Raw genomic sequence first — 22,691 nt, 5'->3', positions numbered from 1 at the left:
CTATTTCTTTTGCTCGTTGAGTTTCGGAGCTTTCAGCTTTACAATGTGATTCGCCTTATCTTCCATTCTGATAGGTGGTTTTGCGTACCAAACCTGGTTTCCTTCCTAAGGTTGTTTCTAATAAGAATATTAATCAGGAAATTGTTGTTCCTTCATTATGTCCTAACCCTTCTTCTAAGAAGGAGCGTATGTTGCATAACTTGGATGGGGTCCGTGCCCTGAAGTTTTACTTGCAGGCGACTAAGGATTTTCGTCAATCACCTTCATTATTCATTGTTTTTTCAGGAAAACGTAGGGGTCAGAAAGCTACGGCTACCTCTGTTTCTTTTTGGCTGAAGAGTGTCATCAGTCTAGCGTATGAGACTGTTGGACAGCAGCCTCCTGAAAGAATTACGGCTCATTCCACCAGGGCTGTGGCTTCCTCATGGGCAAAAATGATGCTTCTGTTGAACAGATTTGCAAGACTGCAATTTGGTCGTCTCTTCACACTTTTCCAAATTTTATAAATTTAATACTTTTGCTTCTTCTGAGCCTGGTTTTGGGAGAAAGGTTCTTCGAGCAGTGGTGCCTTCCGTTTAGGGCCCTGTCTTGTCCCTCCCTTTCATTCGTGTAATGTAGCTTTGGTATTGTATCCCACAAGTAAGGATGAAATCCGTGGACTCGTCGTTTCTTGTAGAAGAAAAGGAAATTTATGCTTAGCTGATAAATTTATTTCTTCTACGATACGACAAGTCCACGGTCCACCCTGTTATTTTTTAGACAGGTATATTTTCTAAACTTCAGTCACCTCTGCACCTTTGGCTTTTCCTTTCTCTTCCTAACTTTGGTCGAATGACTGGAGGTGGAGGGAAGGGAGGAGCTATATATACAGCTCTGCTTTGGTGCTCTTTGCCACTTCCTGTCAGCAGGAGGTAAATATCCCACAAGTAAGGATGAAATCCGTGGACTTGTCGTATCGTAGAAGAAATAAATTTATCAGGTAAGCATAAATTTCCTTTTTATTTCCCCATAGGAATCAATGGGGCTGCGTTAGGAGCTAAACGCTGCTTTTTTGCAGGTGTTAGGTTTTTTTTCAGCCGGCTCTCCCCAATTGATTCCTATGGGGAAATCGTGCACAAGCACGTTCAGCCAGCTCATCGCTAACGTAAGCAGCGCTGGTATTAAGGTGAGATATGGAGCAAAATTTTGCTCTACGATCACTTTTTTGCGGTTAACGTCGGGTTTGTAAAAACCCGTAATACCAGCGATGTCTGTAAGTGAGCGGTGAGCATAAACTGCTCGTTAGCACCGCACAGCCTCTAACGCAAAACTCGTAATCTAGCCGTAAGAGTGGTGCGCGAGCGATAAGGGGTTTATTGTTAGTATAAGTGCTTGTTGTGCTTATTCCTCGTATTAAGAGTTGAAAGTAAACATGATCGCTTGAGCGCAATATATTACAAAGTACAGTTACACTCATAATAACACTATCTTTTAAAAATAATTTAAAAAAAAATATTACACACAAAAGTTATAGGCTCAAAGATATGAGATCTCATGTGTTAGAAAAGAAAGTCAGGTAAAGGGATATAACATAGAGATAATACATATACTGTATGTGTGTATAATATGTATACATATGTATTTATATAAGTATATATGTATTTAAACACATAAATACATATGTAAACACATAAAACACATCTCTCTTTCTGTCTCTTTCACTCACTCACTCACTCACTCTCTCTGCGATCGGGTTTGCGTGAAAGTGGGGTGGTTGGTTTTTTTCTCCATTAACTTCTATGAGGGAATATGTGAATGCGCATTCAATATTATAACTGTCTTTTTGAACTCGTCAGGTTAGCACGCAAACTAAAATAGTTTACTTTCAACTCATTATACAAGCTCAACCCGACACACGCAAAAAAAAAGCTTACTTTCAGCTAATGTGGTCAACATTCATTCTTTGAAACTAATTTTTACATTCTAACATAGGGATCTTGGAACATCTTTAAAAAATGTGGAAAAGACTTTAGACAGACAGATAGACGGATAGATAGATGGATACATAGATAGATAGATGGATAGATGTAGATACAGATAGTGGAGATAGATCACTTTATTACATATACATAACTAAAAGGCATTCCTGGTACCATATCTTTGAACAGGTGTTCTGGATCGTCGAGTACCCAATCAGGACACCTCTTTAAATATCATTAGATGATTAAAATTCAGTAGATGATGCACAGGCTAAACAGAAAGATATGGCTGAGAAGGAGTAACTTGTCTATCAACTATCTTAATATATATGGATGAAATAAATCCCTGCCAATGAGAGGTGTGTCATTAGAACTCTACAGGTACAAGGATGCACCAAAACTCACTTGTACAGGCAGGTAGCCATGTGCAGGTATTTGGTTTTATTAAGTAAAAAGCCAATTGTATTTTTGGTTCAGTAAGTGGCACATGGAAGCAATGGTAATAATTTGAATCTGGCTATATAGAGACTTCTGAACCAGCATCAAGCATTAGTTTAAGATCATTAGACCTTGCAGTAGCTGTGGCAGAAACTTTAACAGTGCACATAATAATTTTCTGCTGCTTTTGGAATACTGCTTTCATCCACTCTTAAAACAGTAAGAACTGGCACTTGAATAGCATGTACTTGTTTAAACTTCTTATTTCGTTTTGAGGTTGATCTAAGTGGGTGGAGCTATGAAAACCATAAATAAACAGGGCTCTGCTGCAAAGTGTCTCTGGAATTATTTTTCAAATGTTGTCAACTATGCTCTCCATGCTGGCAAGGTTTTGAATATCAGGGCCCTTGTGTTGCTACAGATGTGGCTTTTTCTAGTGTATACCACTTTCTTTTATGATTTGGATAAATCATGCAATTTTAAACAACTTTCTGATTTACTCCTATTATCAATTTTTCTTCGTTCTCTTGGTATCTTTATTTGAAACAGCCTGAATGAAAGCTTAGGAGCTGGCCCATTTTTGGTTCAGCACCCTGGATAACGCTTGCTGATTGGTGGGTACATTTAGCCACCAATCAGCAAGCGCTACCCAGGTGCTGAACCTAAAATGGGCCAGCTCCTAAGCTTTTATTCCTGCTTTTCAAATAAAGATACCAAGAGAATGAAGAAAATTGATAATAGGAATAAATTAGAAAGTTGTTTAAAATTGCATGATTTATCCGAATAATGAAAGAAAAAAATTGCAGTTAGTATCCATTTAAGGAGACGCTATATGGCCAGTTAATTTAGTAAATAAACTTCAAGAGCATGAATGAAAAAGTAATCATAGGCCAAATTAGGACTACAGTTGTTACCAAAGTGCTATCACCCATGAAATTATTAATATAAAATCATCCAGGTTTTCAAACATGATTCCATCAAACTTATCTTAAAACACAAGCCATAATTTGGGTAATATGTTTGTGTTATAAACACTGGCAGTGACTTTTAAATTATTTCTCTTGCTAGTAAAACTTTATTTGAGTTGCAACCCTATAGCCGAAAACTGGTATGAAAGGCTAAAACAAATCTTGTTCGTTTCAGCAGATGTGGGGCTGTTGGCGACTATACAATTTTCCAAGTTTTACTCACATTTTGTATGCTATAAATGCTGCTGTGTTTTGTAATGATATTGAATGGCCATTCTTATTACTGCAAGTTGTTATGTATTATTGTTTTATTGTTCTGCCATAAAGTGACAAAAAGAGCCACACAAAAAAGTTGTGATTTACCTTTATTACTCAAACACACACTTTGGAGAAATCTAAAGACGGATGCACTCCAAATCTCTCAGTCTTCTGCATTAAACAGTGCTTCTAGCTAAACAGCTTTCAAATTCACTAGCTTAGTTTACCATAGAGTTTTATCATAGAGTGGCTGGAGCTTCTCAGATTGCTTGTATAAGATTGCTACACACATTGCTCTTACATAGTGTTCAAGACAAATGCATATTTCCTGAGCCATGAAAATGTTAGTTTATCAAAAAAATTAGTTTATCAAAAGTTATATTTGATAACAGAAGTCCTCTTGAAAGTTTTTTTTTTTTTAAAGTATATGCTTTATTGGACGTCCATGTCCCTTTAAAGCAGTGTTTTCCAACGCCAGTCCTCAGGACCCTTAACAGGCCAGATTTTCATTATGGGGCATATTTATCAAGCTCTGTATGGAAACAGAAGTTATAAAGCAGCGGTCTGAGGCGGCGGACAGAAATCAACCCGATCGAATACGATCGGGTTGATTGACACCCCCTGCTAGCAGCTGATTGGCCGCAAATCTGCAGGGGGCGGCATTGCACCAGCAGTTCACCAGAAATGCTGGTGCAATGATAAATACCGAGAGCATATGCTGTCAGCATTTATCGATGTGCAGCGGACATGATCCGCAATATCGGATCATGTCCGTTCGCACATTAATAAGTAGGCCCCATAATCTTAACTAGAGCACTGGGGAAATTATCAGTTGATGGGAGAGCTGATTATTTTCCCTGTGCTCTAGTTAAAGTAATTGTAAACTTTAGTATTTCAATACACAGTATATAAAATTATTTATAAAAACAGCACTTTTATTCATTAAAGTTTTTAAAGTTGCTTCCTTTGTAAAATAATTGCCATTTAGAGGTGGTAAATATCGCACCATTCCTCCGCCTGCATCTCATACTTGATTTAGCTGAGCGATGATGAATCCGGCTTATCCAATCATTGCTTGCCCCACCTCACATCCAGCTTGTGGGGCACGCAACTATTGGATGAAGCCAGATTTGTCATCAGTTAGCTAAATCAAGTATGGGATGTGGGCGGAGGAACTGCGCAATGTTTACCATCTCTAAATGGTAATTATTTTACAAAGGAATCGTCTTTAAAAAATGTAATGAATTAAAGTGCCACTATTTTTGTAAATAATTTTATATACTAAAGTTTACAATCACTTTAAGATATAATGAATATCTGTCGTGTCATGGGTCATGAGGACTGGGTTTGGGAAACATTGATTTAAAGCAAGCACACATTTTCATAGAAATAGATATTTGGTACTGGAATGATCATAAAATGCATGTATCTGCCATTGTCACATTTAAAAATAATTTGCAATTAAAACATGTCAGATTGAACTTCTATTAATGAAAAAAGTAATTACATTAAATATCCATTCTTGACTTTTTTGTAGACATGTTGAGCTGCATTCACCCGATGCCAAGCATACAGTGGTCCTTAGAGGTAAAGATCCAGCGACAGCACAGACCTGGTTCAATGCAATACACTCATCTGCTGCTGATCTGGTCACTAGAGTAATAGCAGAAGTCAAGGAACAGCTGGGGAAAACAGGAATTGCTGGAGGCCAAGAAATTCATCATTTGGGCTGGCTCGCCGAAAAGGCAAGTATGCAACACTAATAGACTGTTAATGGCATGACATCTAAGCATTAAAGGGACATTTAAGTCATTACTACATTGGCACAATGCATATCAGCAGTTAAGCTCTGCATTGTAAAGATCTGCATATAAAATACATTTGTAAACAGCATTTAAAATGTTAATTTTTTTAGCTAATTTATATTGCTTTACACTCCAGGGGAATATATCTTAAAAAATTATTTTATCTCCTGCACTGGTCATTATTTATTCTATAGAATGTTACAGGGTTAGACAACTGCATGTATTCCTGCTTCTCTGGGGAGCGGTGACAAACAAAATCAAGAAGTAAATGATAGAAATGTGGGTGAAAAAAAAATAATGGAAGTATATCACGTTTTTTTTTTAATACTCAGTTATACTTAGTATAGATAGATTTTTATTTTAAAGTCCCTTTAAAAAAACATTAAAGGGATATAATGTGCAAAAAGAAACCATTATTGATTGCATATAATTATGTGCTTAACCCCTGCAACGTAGTTAAATGCATATTTGATATCTGCTCCAGAGCACCAATGCACTACTGTTAGCTAGTTGTACACATAATGGTGAGCCAATAACATAGCATATGTGTGGAGCCACCAATCACCAGTTTGTTCCCAGTAGTGTATTGCTGCACCTGAGCCTACCTATGCATCATTTTACACAAAGGATACCAAAAGAACAAAGCAAGTTTAATAATATGAGTAAATTAAAAACTTATTTAAAATTGAATGATCTATCAGTAGCATCAAAATACCTTTTTTATAGATAAGATTCTATACACTGCAATATGTCTGTCACCTTCACAGCACATAACAGGTTTGCATTGTTAAGTCACACAGGTGCATGCTGAATATTCATTTGGTTCCACAGTAAATGATATGCAATTTATTGATGGTGTTTGACACTGTAATTTTGGATCAGTCATTGTGCCTCAAAAAAATGCATATAATGAAATGCATTAACATGTGTATATGGACAATTATAGCATGAAATCAAGGTACTTAAGCTAATATTCCTTTTATAATGGTCATAAAATCCACAGAAATTTTTCTATGAACCCTGAAAATATAATAAAGTATTATGAGCTTTGGTGTTACAAAATCCATCCTGTTAAATAAACACTTTTCATATGGTTGTATTTTATGGGAATGTACTTGATTCCAGGATAAAGTCTATTTTTGTTAGTTTCAAGCAAAGGAGTATTGTGGCAATGTATGGATTTTCTAAATGTATAAAGCAAAAATGACTTATTATAACTTTCCTATGGATTAAAGAGATAAGGTATTGTAAGCAGTGTGTTCCCAATGATCCATTGTTTTGAAAACAAGAGAAAGCAGCAGAAAACATTAAATACATTCTAGACATAATGCGGTATTCAAAGTAAAGATTAGCCTGAAATTTGTATTAGTTATTTAAGTATTGAAGATATGTGTAAAGCTGTAGGAGAGAGGGGAAAGATGTGATATGATAGAAACTTTTAAAGACCAGTATCCGAAAATAACTCTTAAAAAAAGAGGCACTTTAATTCATTAAACTTTACAAACACGCTTTTTAAAAAATAATACTTACCATTTTGTTAGGGTAAACAGACTGCCGATCCTCCGCCCGTTTCTCAGACTGTATTTTGCATATCAATGACGAATCCGACTTCCTCCAATCGTTGCGTGCCCCACGAGCTGGAAGCCAATGAAGGCATGCAATGATTGGAGGTTTTATAATAATAACAATTGTGAAAGGTTCAACTCTACTGATGTGCAAGAAGACTGCAGTCTGATTTGTTTGTATAGTAATTTGGTTTTTCAAATATTGGCCAATATTCCAATCCATTTTCAATTACTCTGTGAAAATAATGTACGGAAGCTTTTGTGATTTCCTCCCTGGAGACCAGTCAGAGATATTATTTAATTGTACTGTAAATAAAAGGGATAGAAAGGTCAAAAATGAAATGTGCATGGGTGCATTTCAATTTATAATACACGCATTTTTGCAATATACTTCCATTAGCAAAAATGCTTCGATGTTTTTCTGTAGCATACGCACATATCCTGTGTGGGCTCATGCACCAGTATTCAAACACCACACCTTCTCTGGTGGCTTGTATGACACAAATGACATCTTTAGAAGCAATAAACACCACAGCCATGGTGCATGGGTCAGATTCCTTTAATTCTGCCACAAAACCACCTTTTCGTTTTTAAACCATGCAACCCCCAATGAGGCAATGGATGGAGAATTTTTGACTCCACTTAGGCCATGGACTGTCGTGAGGTTTAGGTCTAAGGGAGGGTTAAGGAAGGTTATAAAAGGTGGTGTTGTGGAAGCTGCTTTCTTTTTATTCTGTAGCTGCAAGGAGAAGCTCACTTAATAAGCTTTGGTTGTCACAGCTGAAGGTGACCGGGTGCTTTTATGTGATTTTTAAATTACTGCCAATTTGGTACCTCCCTAAGGGGTGGGAGATATTTTTTGAAAAAATGTACCTGTGGCATTTACACCCCATTCTTCTGTGTGTTAGGTTTCATTTGAACGCCATGAATGACTAGTGTGGTGTCAGTTGTTTCTTAAAGGGACAGTATACACTCATTTTCATATAACTGTAATAGACACTACTATAAAGAATAAGATGCACAGATACTGATATAAAAATACAGTATAAAACTGTTTAAAAACTTACTTAGAAGCTGTCAGTTTGGCTCTGTTGAAAAGGTAGCTGGAAAGCCCACTGCAAGTGGCAAATAAGACACTCCCCCTCCCCCTTCTTTTGCATATGAAAAGACCCTTTACACAAACAGGAGCAAGCTGGAGAAGGTAGCTAAAACTTTGGGGCTTGGTTAGGAGTCTGAAAATCAGAGCAATGTTATTTAAAAATAAGCAAAACTATACATTTATTTTAAAAAAAAACTTTATGGGCTGTATTAATAGATCATCTACAAAACATTTATGTAAAGAAAAAATGAGTGTATAATGTCCCTTTAAGTATTAAAGGGACAGTCAACACTAGCATTTTTGTTGTTTAAAAAGATAGATAATCCCTTTATTACCAATTCCCCAGTTTTGCATAACTAACACAGTTATAAAATTACATGTTTTACCTCTGTAATTAGGTCCACCAAAGAAAGCAAGTGAGAGCGCTAGTGTAAAAATAAAATATAACCTTTATTGGTGTATATAAAATAGGACAACACAGTGTCAAAAGAGCAGAGATGGGGCACCTCTGGCTGGCAGGCTTACGCGTTTCGGCATAGCCGTAATCATAGCATACTGAAGCCAGCCACAGGTGTTCCTTATGTACATAAGTAAGAACAACCTCATTGGCTAAAAACATATTGAAAAACAACACGCCCTGAGTTTATTTTAACCCCATACATACTGGTTGTGAAGTAAAGATGACAGAGCAACAAGAGGTCATGAAACCATTTCTTATACATATATTTTTCTGGTATTACTTATTAACAAATAAATAAAATAAATACCATAGTTCAAATGCTATTATCTACAGTGTATTTGTTTGACCTAAATATTCTTTAACAAAGCCATAATGATACAAATTATGAATTAAAGGTCAAACAAGTGGCGAAGTGTTACTACATAGTAATTTAATTTCCAAATACTTATTCTTCTGGGTTTGTACCACACATGAGAGTAAGGGCCACTTATTCAGGCTTCTAAGAACCTATTACACAACTATGCGGTCATATATGCCGCTTGATTGTTTAGACCCACTCTCTGTGATTAAAACACAAAAAACAAAAACAGAGTTATTTGAAAAATTACCTCTATGCAATGATGTTTATAATATACATATAGAGACACAATCTCCTATTTTAATCCGTTAGATTACATATTTCTAATTCTACAGAACCCTATATTATAAGAGATGGAGTAGTTAGTAGATATATCTCTAAAATGAAACTGTAATATGTATTTATATACATAAGTGTAGTGTGTAAGATGATTATTTAGTTAGTATGAGTAGCAGTGAGAAAAATCTTTAAGAATGTAATTGTATAGACATAGCATGGAATGAAACATTTATTTCTATTCCCAGTAATTTATAAGATCAAACTCAGAGTTCAATCCTTTTGGGACTCTGGTTTCCATCTTAAAAATCCACAGCATCTCTCTTTTAGAGAGTGCTACTTCACGGTCACCCCCTCTTCTCGGTCTAGGTACCATATCAATAGGCTGCCATGAGAAACAAGTCAGGTCTTGTCCGTGGATTTGGGCGAATTACCTCTGTAATTACCTTGTATCTAAGCCTCTGTAAGCTGCCCCCTTATTTCAGTTCTTTTGACAGTCTTGCATTTTAGCCAATCGGTGCTGACTCCTAGGTAACTTCACATGAGTGAGCTCGATGTTATCTATATGACACACATGAACTAACGCCCTCTAGTAGGGAAAAACTGTCAAAATGCATTCAGATTAGAGGCGGCCTTCAAGGTCTAAGAAATTAGCATATGAGCCTACCTAGGTTTTGCTTTCAACTAAAAATACCAAGAGAACAAGGCAAAATTGGTGATAAAAATAAATTGGAAAGTTGTTTAAAATTACATGCCCTATTTGTAACATGAAAGTTTATTTTGGACTTGAGGTCTCAAAAACCTCTAAAAAATTTTGAGGTATTTTGAAGTGTACTCAAGAACTCTAAAATAAAGTTTCAGCGGTGTTGAGAAGCTTTGGTTAAAATTGTTAATCATCCATTTGTGATAGTAGATTGGTACATTATTCTTAGCGCTAGACAGAGTGCAACATAACGCACCCTGCGCTTATGATTGCACTCCACTTGTAATCTAGCCCACAGAGTTTAAAAGATAAAATAATAATGATATCTGATATGTTAGGTATTAGATATATTAAATACTAATACAAAATGTATTCTTAGTTTCTTTTTCATTCAAATTAGGGACAGTAATGTCAACGTGAAACTTTAGTGATTTAGATAGCGCATGCAGTTTTTAAACAGCTTTCTAATTTTCTTCTATTTTCAAAGTTGTTCTCTTAATAACCCTTGTTTAGAGTATATCTAGGTAGGCTGATGGGAGCTTAGGAGCGTACACATGTCTATAGCAGTCTATGGCAGTGGTGTTTGTAACTATGTATAACATTGCTATAAACAATGTTACAAACATTGCTGCGGAAGGTCTAGAGATGCATGCATGTTCCTGAGCTCACCTTGGATTACTCTTTAACAAAAGATACCAAGATACTAAACATCATTAATAATTGAAGTAAAATCGAAAGTTGTTTAAAATGTGATGTTCTATCCAATCAATTTAAATTTAATTTTGACTTTACTGTCCTTTTAAGGGGAATTTTATAGATCCATTATGGATCCATTAGCTGGCCCCCAAGCTGCAAAATCTTAAGTTATGTGTTTGGAGCAAGAGATCGAGCCCACAAGAATGTTTGATTGGAAACCAACGGCACTACTTGGTATTAAATGAAGGAGTATTATTGAATCTTATTATATGTCAGCTTAAATTATAGCTATATTCGTGTTCAAATTCAAATAGGTGCTTTGTATCTAGGTAAAGATATTTTACTTTGATTCTAACAGAGACGTTGTATAGGATACCCTGTTAAGCACTCAATTCCTTCATATACGTGCATATACATGTAGGTGTGATCACTTTATAAAAACAAATGCTTTATTTCAACTTGATTAAAAATGCGGTCTGCAGTTGAGTAGATTATCGTCGTTCGATGGGCACTGTCTGCCTTTACACCGTATACTGTTCTGACACTATGTGGTTGAATCAGGATCTGATAGTCTAAATTGGCCATCTTCTTTAGTATGCAAATCTAGTATTTAAAACTGGAATCTATAAACCACTTATGAATGCACTACTCTGTGTTTTGTGGCGCTTTAAAATAAACTTGTGTGATATTATTCAGCTTATAATGTCAACCATGGAGTAAATACTGATAATTGTTATATTACTCTATGTCAGGTGAGAGTATATTACAAGATGAATGACTAGTAGTTAATACCCCATAATATTCAACCTGATTGTTGTCTTTGGGAGATTAGGTTTATCTACATTGGTTCACTGATTGTGCACATGTACTGAAATATTCTAATGTAATATTAAGTTAAAACAATTCCTCATTCCTGATCAATAGGAGTACAAAATATTACATATGTTGTTAGTTCAGTATGAACATAATCAAACCCTCTAGTTCGTTTGATATTCTGACCTAATCAATTAAGAGTACAAAATATTACTTATATTGCTAGTTCAGTATGAACATAATCGAATTTTCTAGTTTGTGTAGTATTTCATCAGCAGAGTAATGTTGTTACATATATAACAATATCTAGTGTGAGTTGTGATGCTCTCATAGAGCAGGGTTAATCTTATATTTCCAAGTGTAATCTCTACACTACAGCAACACTCAAGTCAAAATTAGACATGTGCGTTTCGATTCGGAACAAATCGAAATTCGTCCGAATTTGTTAAATGCGGAGATTCGGATCGATTCAAATTTCCGAATTACGCTAGTACTGAATCTACTGAATAAATCCGAATTAGTTTGGATTTATTTGGTAGATTCGGATGGCCATGGATTACACTAGTATTGTACAGTATATTAGGTTATATCACTCTGCTATGGGTTACACCTAATGTACAGTACATAATACTAGTCTAATACACAGCACATCCCACCTAACACATACCGAAATTCTGAATTTCCAAATCGAACCGAATCGAATCCAGCCGAATTTATTCGAAAACGAATGAATCAGAAACAAATCCAAAACAAATGTATTCTAATTTTTCCAAATTCGAATCGATCCGAACCGAAATTCGAAAACATCCGAATCGATCCGAACCGAACCAAATTTTTCTGCCATGCACAAGTCTAGTCAAAATTAAACTTTCATTATTCAGACAGAGCATGCAATTTTAAGCAACTTTCCAATTGACTTCCATAAAAAAAAATGTGCACAGTCTTTTTATATTTAAACTTTTTTAATCACCAGCTACTACTGAGCATGTGCAAGAATTCACAGAATACTCATATATGCATTTGTGATTGGCTGATGGCTGTCACATGGTACGTGTATGGATTTATGATTGGCTGATGGCTGTCACATGGTACAGGGGGAGTGGAAATAGACATAACTTTTAAAATTGTCAGAAAAAAAATCTACTACTCATTTGAAGTTCAGACTAAGTGCGATTGCATTGTCTTGTTATCTTGCATTTGTTGAGTATGCAAATCTACTGTATTTACTGGTCCTTTAACCTTACAAGCTACCTTAACTCCATTCACTGCCAGGAATTTCAGAAGTGTTGTGCACAGTTGCAATTAGCGGAATTCTAATTGCCAAAAACAATGGCAAAGCCATGCATGTCTGCTGTATGTAAACAAAGGGGATCCAAGCGAAGCTTTTACAGCCATTTGTTTTATGACTGCAGTAGTTGTGTGTAAATAATTTCAGTGTAAAACCCAAACACCTAGATTACGAGTTTTGCGTTAGGCTTAAAAAGCAGCGTTGGTCGGTCCCAGTGCTGCTTTTTTTTTTTTTTTTTTTTTTTTTTTTTTATTGAGAGAAACACATGTGAACATCCAGTATTACATCATACAATAACATCACAAAATATGATCCCAAGGAATCAGGAACAGAAACAGGCAATACAATTTCAACAGAGAATTATCTTCAATATTTCTCATTTGCACATAACATATAAATTCTCAAATATCTCAGAAATTTCTCAAGAGCCTAAGACACCTAGGTTCCTCACATGTAATTATCTCCCATATTTTCCATTTTATTATTATTAATTATTTAAATGTCAACAGTAATTTACAAAAACAAATGTCAGAAGAAATCACAAAAATCAAACAGTTCAAAATTGTTTTACATTTAAATCAAGAACAGTGAGCAAGTAAATATTCTGCTAAATTTTATCTCTGAATTAGTCAACCCAACCATGGGATGCCAAAGCCAAAAAAGAAAAAAGAGTCTTGAAGGTACAGGTGTACCGCTCACTTTTTTGGCCAGACTTGGAAATACCGCAAATCCACTTGCGTAAATTGCGTATCTTCTTTTTTCAATGGGACTTGCATAGCGCCGGTATTACGAGTCCCGCAAAAAGTGAGCGGTAGACCCTCTCCTGTCAAGACTGGTACTGCATTTTAAAGTCAGTAGTTAAGAGTTTTACACTACAATGCCGTAGCATAAAACTCTTAACTAAAGTGCTAAAAAGTACACTAACACCCATAAACTACCTATTAACCCCTTAACCAAGGCCCTCCCACATCGCAAACACTAAAAAAAATTTAACCCCTAATCTGCCAAACCGGACATCGCCGCCACTATAATAAATATATTAACCCTTAAACTGCCGCACTCCCGCCACGCAAACATTAGTTAAATATTATTAACCCCTAATCTGCCATCCCTAACATCGCCGCCACTATACTAAAGTTATTAACCCCTAAATCTAAGTCTAACCCTAACCCCCCCTAACTTAAATATAATTTAAATAAATCAAAATAAAATTACTATAATTAAATTATTCCTATTTAAAACTAAATACTTACCTGTAAAATAAACCCTAAGCTAGCTACAATATAACTAATAGTTACATTGTACCTAGCTTAGGGTTTATTTTTATTTCACAGGCAAGTTTGTATTTATTTTAACTAGGTACAATAGTTATTAAATAGTTATTAACTATTTAATAAACTACCTAGCTAAAATAAATACAAATTTACCTTTAAAAGAAAACCTAACCTAAGTTACACTAACACCTAACACTACACTAATTAATTCCCTAAACTAAATACAATTAAATACAATTAAAATTTTTTTAGCTAAAGTACAAAAAAAACCCACTAAATTACAGAAAATAATAAACAAATTACAAGATTTTTAAACTAATTACACCTAATCTAATCCCCCTAACAAAATAAAAAAGCCCCCCCAAAATAAAAAAGCCCTACCTTACACTAAATTACAAATAGCCCTTAAAAGGGCCTTTTGCGGGGCATTGCCCCAAAGTAATCAGCTCTTTTACCTGTAAAAAAAATTACAAATCCCCCCCAACATTAAAACCCACCACCCACACAACCAACCCTACTATAAAACCCACCCAATACCCCCTTAAAAAAACCTAACACTAACCCCTTGAAGATCACCTTACCTGGAGAAGTCTTCATCCAACCGGGCCGAAGTCCTCAACAAATCTGGCAGAAGTGGTCCTCCAGACGGGCAGAAGTCTTCATCCAGACGGCATCTTCTGTCTTCATCCATCCGGCACGGAGCGGGTCCATCTTCAAGACATCCAAAGCGGAGCATCCTCTTCTTTCCACGGTGACTGAAGAATGAAGGTTCCTTTAAGTGACGTCATCCAAGATGGCGTCCCTTAGATTCCGATTGGCTGATAGAATTCTATCAGCCAATCGGAATTAAGGTAGGAAAAATCCTATTGGCTGATCCAATCAGCCAATAGGATTGAGCTGGCATTCTATTGGCTGTTCCAATCAACCAATATAATGCCAGCTCAATCCTATTGGCTGATTGCATCAGCCAATAGGATTTTTTCCACCTTTATTCCGATTGGCTGATAGAATTCTATCAGCCAATCGGAATTAAGGTAGGAAAAATCCTATTGGCTGATGCAATCAGCCAATAGGATTGAACTTCAATCCTATTGGCTGATCCAATCAGCCAATAGGATTGAGCTGGCATTCTATTGGCTGTTCCAATCAACCAATAGAATGCCAGCTCAATCCTATTGGCTGATTGCATCAGCCAATAGGATTTTTTCTACCTTTATTCAGATTGGCTGATAGAATTCTATCAGCCAATCGAAATTGAAGGGATGCCATCTTGGATGACGTCACTTAAAGGTACCTTAATTCTTCAGTCGCCGTGGAAAGAAGAGGATGCTCCACATCGGATGTCTTGAAGATGGAGCCGCTCCGCGCCGGATGGATGAAGATAGAAGATGCCGTCTGGATGAAGACTTCTGCCCAGTTTGAGGACCTCTTCTGCCCGTCTGGAGGACCACTTCTGCCGGATTCGTTGAGGACTTCGGCCCGGTTGGATGAAGACTTCTCCCGGTAAGGTGATCTTCAAGGGGTTAGTGTTAGGTTTTTTTAAGGGGGTATTGGGTGGGTTTTAGAGTAGGGTTGGTTGTGTGGGTGGTGGGTTTTAATGTTGGGGGGGATTTGTAATTTTTTTTACAGGTAAAAGAGCTGATTACTTTGGGGCAATGCCACGCAAAAGGCCCTTTTAAGGGCTATTTGTAATTTAGTGTAGGGTAGGGCTTTTTTATTTTGGGGGAGCTTTTTTATTTTGTTAGCGAGATTAGATTAGGTGTAATTAGTTTAAAAATCTTGTAATTTGTTTATTATTTTCTGTAATTTAGTGTTTTTTTTGTACTTTAGCTAATTTTATTTAATTGTATTTAATTTAGGGAATTAGTGTTAGGTGTAATTGTAATTTAGGTTAGGTTTTATTTTACAGGTACTTTTGTATTTATTTTAGCTAGGTAGTTTATTAAATAGTTAATAACTACAGGGAGTGCAGAATTATTAGGCAAATGAGTATTTTGACCACATTATGCATGTTGTCTTACTCCAAGCTGTATAGGCTCGAAAGCCTACTACCAATTAAGCATATTAGGTGATGTGCATCTCTGTAATGAGAAGGGGTGTGGTCTAATGACATCAACACTCTGTATCAGGTGTGCATAATTATAAGGCAACTTCCTTTCCTTTGGCAAAATGGGTCAAAAGAAGGACTTGACAGGCTCAGAAAAGTCAAAAATAGTGAGATATCTTGCAGAGGGATGCAGCACTCTTAAAATTGCAAAGCTTCTGAAGCGTGATCATCGAACAATCAAGCGTTTCATTCAAAATAGTCAACAGGGTCGCAAGAAGCGTGTGGAATAACCAAGGCGCAATATAACTGCCCATGAACTGAGAAAAGTCAAGCGTGCAGCTGCCAAGATGCCACTTGCCACCAGTTTGGCCATATTTCAGAGCTGCAACATCACTGGAGTGCCCAAAAGCACAAGGTGTGCAATACTCAGAGACATGGCCAAGGTAAGAAAGGCTGAAAGACGATCACCACTGAACAAGACACACAAGCTGAAACGTTAAGACTGGGCCAAGAAATATCTCAAGACTGATTTTTCTAAAGTTTTATGGACTGATGAAATGAGAGTGAGTCTTGATGTGCCAGATGGATGGGCCCGTGGCTGGATTGGTAAAGGGCAGAGAGCTCCAGTCCGACTCAGACGCCAGCAAGGTGGAGGTGGAGTACTGGTTTGGGCTGGTATCATCAAAGATGAGCTTGTGGGGCCTTTTCGGGTTGAGGATGGAGTCAAGCTCAACTCCCAGTCCTACTGCCAGTTTCTGGAAGACACCTTCTTCAAGCAGTGGTACAGGAAGAAGTCTGCATCCTTCAAGAAAAACATGATTTTCATGCAGGCAATGCTCCATCACACGCGTCCAAGTACTCCACAGCGTGGCTGGCAAGAAAGAGTATAAAAGAAGAAAATCTAATGACATGGCCTCCTTGTTCACCTGATCTGAACCCCATTGAGAACCTGTGGTCCATCATCAAATGTGAGATTTACAAGGAGGGAAAACAGTACACCTCTCTGAACAGTGTCTGGGAGGCTGTGGTTGCTGCTGCACGCAATCTTGATGGTGAACAGATCAAAACACGGACAGAATCCATGGATGGCAGGCTTTTGAGTGTCCTTGCAAAGAAAGGTGGCTATATTGGTCACTGATTTGTTTTTGTTTTGTTTTTGAATGTCAAAAATGTATATTTGTGAATGTTGAGATGTTATATTGGTTTCACTGGTAAAAATAAATAATTGAAATGGTTATATATTTGTTTTTTGTTAAGTTGCCTAATAATTATGCACAGTAATAGTCACCTGCACACACAGATATCCCCCTAAAATAGCTATAACTAAAAACAAACTAAAAACTAATTCCAAATCTATTCAGCTTTGATATTAATGAGTTTTTTGGGTTCATTGAGAACATGGTTGTTGTTCAATAATAAAATTAATCCTCAAAAATACAACTTGCCTAATAATTCTGCACTCCCTGTATTTAGTAACTATTCTACCTAGTTAAAATAAATACAAACTTGCCTGTAAAATAAAAATAAACCCTAAACTAGATACAATGTAATTATTAGTTATATTGTAGACAGCTTACGGTTTATTTTATAGGTAAGTATTTAGTTTTAAATATGAATAATTTAGTTAATTATAGTAATTTTATTTAGATTTATTTAAATTATATTTAAGTTGGGGGGGTTAGGGTTAGACTTAGGTTTAGGGGTTAATATGTTTATTATAGCGGTGGCAACGTTGGGGGCGGCAGAATAGGGGTTTATAAGTGTAGGTAGGTTGCGTCGACATTTGGGGGCGGCAGATTAGGGGTTAATAAATATAATGTAGGTTGCCGCAATGTGGGGGGCAGCAGATTAGGGGTTCATAAGTATAATGTAGGTGGCGCCGGTGTCCGGAGCGGCAGATTAGGGGTTAATAATATAATGCAGGTGTCGGCGATGTCAGGGGTGGCAGATTAGGGGTTAATAAGTGTAAGATTAGGGGTGTTTAGACGCGGGGTTCATGTTAGGGTGTTAGGTGTAGACATAACTTTAGTTTCCCCATAGGAATAATGGGGCTGCGTTACTGAGTTTTACGCTGCTTTTTGGCAGGTGTTAGACTTTTTTCAGCCGGCTCTCCCCGTTGATTCCTATGGGGAAATCGTGCACAAGCACGTTACACCAGCTCACGGCTGACATAAGCAGCGCTGGTATTGGAGTGCGGTAATGAGCAAAATTTTGCTCAACGCTCTCTTCTTGTCTTTTAACAATGGGTTTGTAAAAACCCGTAATACCAGTGCTGTCTGTAAGTGAGCGGTGAGCATAAACTGCTCGTTAGCACCGCATAGCCTCTAACGCAAAACTCGTAATCTAGCCAAAAGTTTGTGAAAAAGTTAAAGATTTTTTTAATATGATGCAATTCCGGTGAAATGGTGACATGAAATTTACCAAAATGGGCCAAGATAAATACCTTGAGTTGTCTACTAAATACAAATATAAATAAATAAATAAATAAATAAATAAATAAATAAAAAAAACAAGGCTGTATTTCTGTTTAAATGGAGTGATAGCAAAAATGCTAAAACAAAATAAAATAAATCTCTGGTGCTTTAGGCAAGATTTTCTATAAAATTCCCAGTCCTTAAGGGGTTAATTACTTGTTTCTAGTTCTTGTTTTAAACCGCATAAGTTATCTAAGATATGTTTAACCTTTGTACGTGTATTTTTTTATTTTTGGCATTCTTTCACCCGCTAAGATGCTTGTATCATTATTTCGAAACTTAAACTTTTATCTTTTTTGTTTATATATAATTTAAACTATGATTTGCTTTAAACAGTGCTGCCACGATTAAATAGCCCGATAACGAGACAACACAGCGTGCTTCATTTGCTTTTTAGAATAAATGTTTAGTTTAAATGTGATTTTGCAAATTAATTATTCCAATAAGTCTACAGTTTTATAAGTACACAAGAACAGGATGGTGCACATTTCTTATGCAGTATAAAACAGTCTGTTTTAACAGCTGATATTATATAATTTGCAATTATTTTATTAATCAGAATATTTGTTCACAGTTGTACAATTTTAATACTGTTACAAGCCCATTTATATATTTATGAGGATATTCTCTAGAGGAAGGCGATGTTGAGTGATCAACAGTTAATATTGTCTTAATTGTAGACCAAAATAATTTTGGCACATACATGAAAAAAAAAATGGCTGCATTTGTTTGCTCTAAATAAATTTAGTTTGTTGAGAAAAAAATATATATTTTCCTATTATCAAATAATAAAAAATAAAAAATATATAAAAAATGTTGATTCTCATAGGGTTCACAGTAAATCCAATAATAATAGTTTTATTGTAGAGAAAGCTTATATCACATCATTGCCACTGCCAGACCTATCAGTGGTCAAGAAACTGTGCAGTTACATATCATTTTTTTCTGAAACATCAAGATGCTTAGCTATTAATGACTTCTAGATTGTATAGGGAGGACTCTTAAGGGATTACTGAGACACATTTTCCCATCCTAAATGTTAATGCTAAGTCGTAATATTTTGGAAAGGTTTAAAGGGATAATGAAGTTAAAATTATACTTTCATTGTATATAGAGATGGCATTTATTTAAAAAAACAAGCAAAAAAGCTTTACATAATAAATGCTATTAAAGAGACGTTTGAAGTTAGATATCTAGTAACAGAGTTTATTTGTTCTTTCAAAAAGTCCTTTTTCAATGGGACTTCCAGAGCGCCGGTATTACGAGTTTGCCTGTCCGGCCAAAAGGTGAGCGGTACAGCCTATAACTGCAAGATCCGTACCGTCATCTGAAAGTCAGTAGTTATGGGTTTTAAGTTACAAAACTCATAACTAAAGTGTTACAAAGTACACTAACACCCATAAACTACCTATTAACCCCTAAACCGAGGCCCTCCCGCATTGCAAACACTAAAATACAATTATTAACCCCTTATCTGCCGCTCCGGACATCGCCGCCACTATAATAAACATATTAACCCCTAAACCACCGCACTCCCACATCGTAAACACTAGTTAAAGGGACACTGAACCCACATTTTTTCTTTCATGATTCAGATAGAGCAGGCAATTTTAAGCAACTTTCTAGTTTACTCCTATTATCAATGTTTCTTCATTCTCTTGTTATCTTTATTTGAAAAAGAAGACATCTAAGCCTTTTTCTTGGTTCAGGACTCTGGACAGCAGTTTTCGATTGGTGGATGAATTTATCCACCAATCAGCAAAGACAATCTAGGTTGTTCACAAAAAATGGACCGGCATCTAAACTTACATTCTTGCATTTCAAATAAACATACCAAGAGAATAAAGAAAATTTGATAATAGGAGTAAATTAGAAAGTTGCTTAAAATGTCATGCTCTATCTGAATCACGAAAGAAAAAATGTGGGTTCAGTGTCCCTTTAAATATTCCTAATCTGCTGCCCCAATGTCGTCGCCACCTACATACACTTATTAACCCCTAATCTGCTGTCCCTAACGTCGCTGTAACCTACATTACTGTTATTAACCCCTAATCTGCTGCCCCCAAAATCGCCGCCAGAAAACTACACTTATTAACCCCTAATCTGCTGCCCCCAATGTCGCCGCAACTATACTAAAGTTATTAACCCCTAAACCTAACCCTAACCCTAACGTAACCCTAACACCAACTAACTTTAACATAATTAAAATAATTCCAAATAAAAATTTCAATGAATACCTAAATTAATCCTATTTAAAACGAAATAAATACTTACCTGTAAAATAAACCCTAAGCTAGCTACAATATAACTAATAGTTACATTGCAGCTATCTTAGGTTTTATTTTTATTTTACAGGCAAGTTTGTATTTATTTTAACTAGGTAGGCTAGTTAATAACTATTTACTAACTACCTAGTTAAAATAAATACAAAGTTACCTGTAAAATAAAACCTAACCTGCCTTACACTAAAAACTACCATTACACTAAAATTAAATACATTACATTAAAAAAACATTTATCTAAATTACAAAAAATAATAAACACTAAATTACACAAAATAAAAAATAAATTATCAAATATTTAAACTAATTACACCTAATCTAATAGCCCTATCAAAATAAAAAAGCCCCCCCAAAATAAAAAAACCCTAGCCTACACTAATCTGCCAATGGCCCTTAAAAGGCCTTTTGCGGGGCATTGCCCCAAAGAAATCAGCTCTTTTACCTGTAAAAAAAAATACATACAACCCCCCATACAGTAAAACCCACCACCCACACAACCAACCCCCCCCAATAAAAACCTACCTAAAAAACCTAAGCTCCCCATTGCCCTGAAAAGGACATTTGGATGGGCATTGCCATTAAAAGGGCATTTAGCTCTTTTACGGTGCCCAAAGTCCCTAATCTAAAAATAAAACCCACCCAATAAATCCTTAAAAAAACCCTCTTACAGTTTTTGAAGACCGGACATCCAGCTGGGAGAATTCTTCATCCAAGCGGCAAGAAGTCCTCAATGAAGCCGGAAGATGTCTTCATCCAAGCGGCAAGAAGTCGTCCTCCAGGCAGCATCTTTTATTTTCATCCTTCCGACGCGGAGCGGCTCCATCTTCAAGACATCCGGCGCGGAGCATCCTCTTCTTTCGATGGCTATTGAAGAATAAAGTTTCCTTTAAATGACATCATCCAAGATGGTGTCCCTTGAATTCCGATTGGCTGATAGAATTCTATCAGCCATTTGGAATTAATGGGTAAAAAAATCCTATTGGCTGATGCAATTGAAGCTCAATCAATTGCATCAGCCAATACGATTTTTTACCCTTTAATTCCGATTGGCTGATAGAATTCTTTCAGCCAATCGGAATTCAAGGGACGCCATATTGGATTACATCATTTAAACAATAACCCTAACCACAACACCCCCAAACCTTAACATAATTAAAATATAGCTAAATTAAACTTACAATTATTAACTAAATAATACCTAGCTAAATACATACTTACCTGTGAAATAAAACCTAAGCTAGCTACAATATAACTAATAGTTATATTGTAGCTAGCTTAGGTTTTATTTTTATTTCACAGTTTGTATTTATTTTAACTAGGTAGACTAGTTAGTAAATATTTATTAACTATTTAATAACTACCTAGTTAAAATAAATACAAAATTACCTGTGAAATAAAGCCTAAGCTACCTTACAGTAAAACCTAAAATTACAAAATATAAAAAAAACCTACCATTACAAAAAATAAAAAACCTACCATTACAAAAAAACCCCAAAAAAACTAAATTATCCAAAAAAATAAAAAAAATTCCTATTCTAATACACTTTTAAAAAAAAACACCCCAAAATAAAAAAAAAGCCTAATCTAAAATAAACTACCAAAAGGGCCTTTTGGGGGTACTTAAAATGGCCTTTTGTAGGGCATTACCCTAAGTTAAACATCTCTTTTGCTAAAAAAAACAAACACCCCTAACAGTATACAAACCCACACCCCCCAAACTACCAAGGGCCCTTAAAAGGGCCTTTTGGGGGGCCCTTAAAAGGGCATTTTGTAGGGCATTGCCCAAAAGATAATAGCTCATTTCTTACTAAAGAAAAAAAAAACCCTAAAAAATATATTACACAAAATAACAAACAAATTATAAAAAAAAAATATTCCTATTCTAATACCCATAAAAAAAAAAAAATATAAAAACTAATCTAGAATAAA

The 22,691-nt window shown here is 35.8% G+C and overlaps 1 protein-coding gene across 1 annotated transcript in view; it reads left to right on the top strand.

Moving 5' to 3' along the window:
* The window catches only part of SNTB1 (syntrophin beta 1), a 420,644-nt gene that overhangs the window by 261,107 nt on the left and 136,846 nt on the right, over nt 1-22,691 (top strand). Inside the window, 1 exon segment of the mRNA XM_053715327.1 lies at nt 5,160-5,367. Within this exon segment, the coding sequence (XP_053571302.1) occupies nt 5,160-5,367 (208 nt within the window).

This window comes from Bombina bombina, chromosome 5 (genome assembly GCF_027579735.1).
Source record: "Bombina bombina isolate aBomBom1 chromosome 5, aBomBom1.pri, whole genome shotgun sequence".
Lineage (NCBI taxonomy): Eukaryota > Metazoa > Chordata > Amphibia > Anura > Bombinatoridae > Bombina > Bombina bombina.
This window is presented reverse-complemented; position numbering and strand designations above follow the sequence as displayed.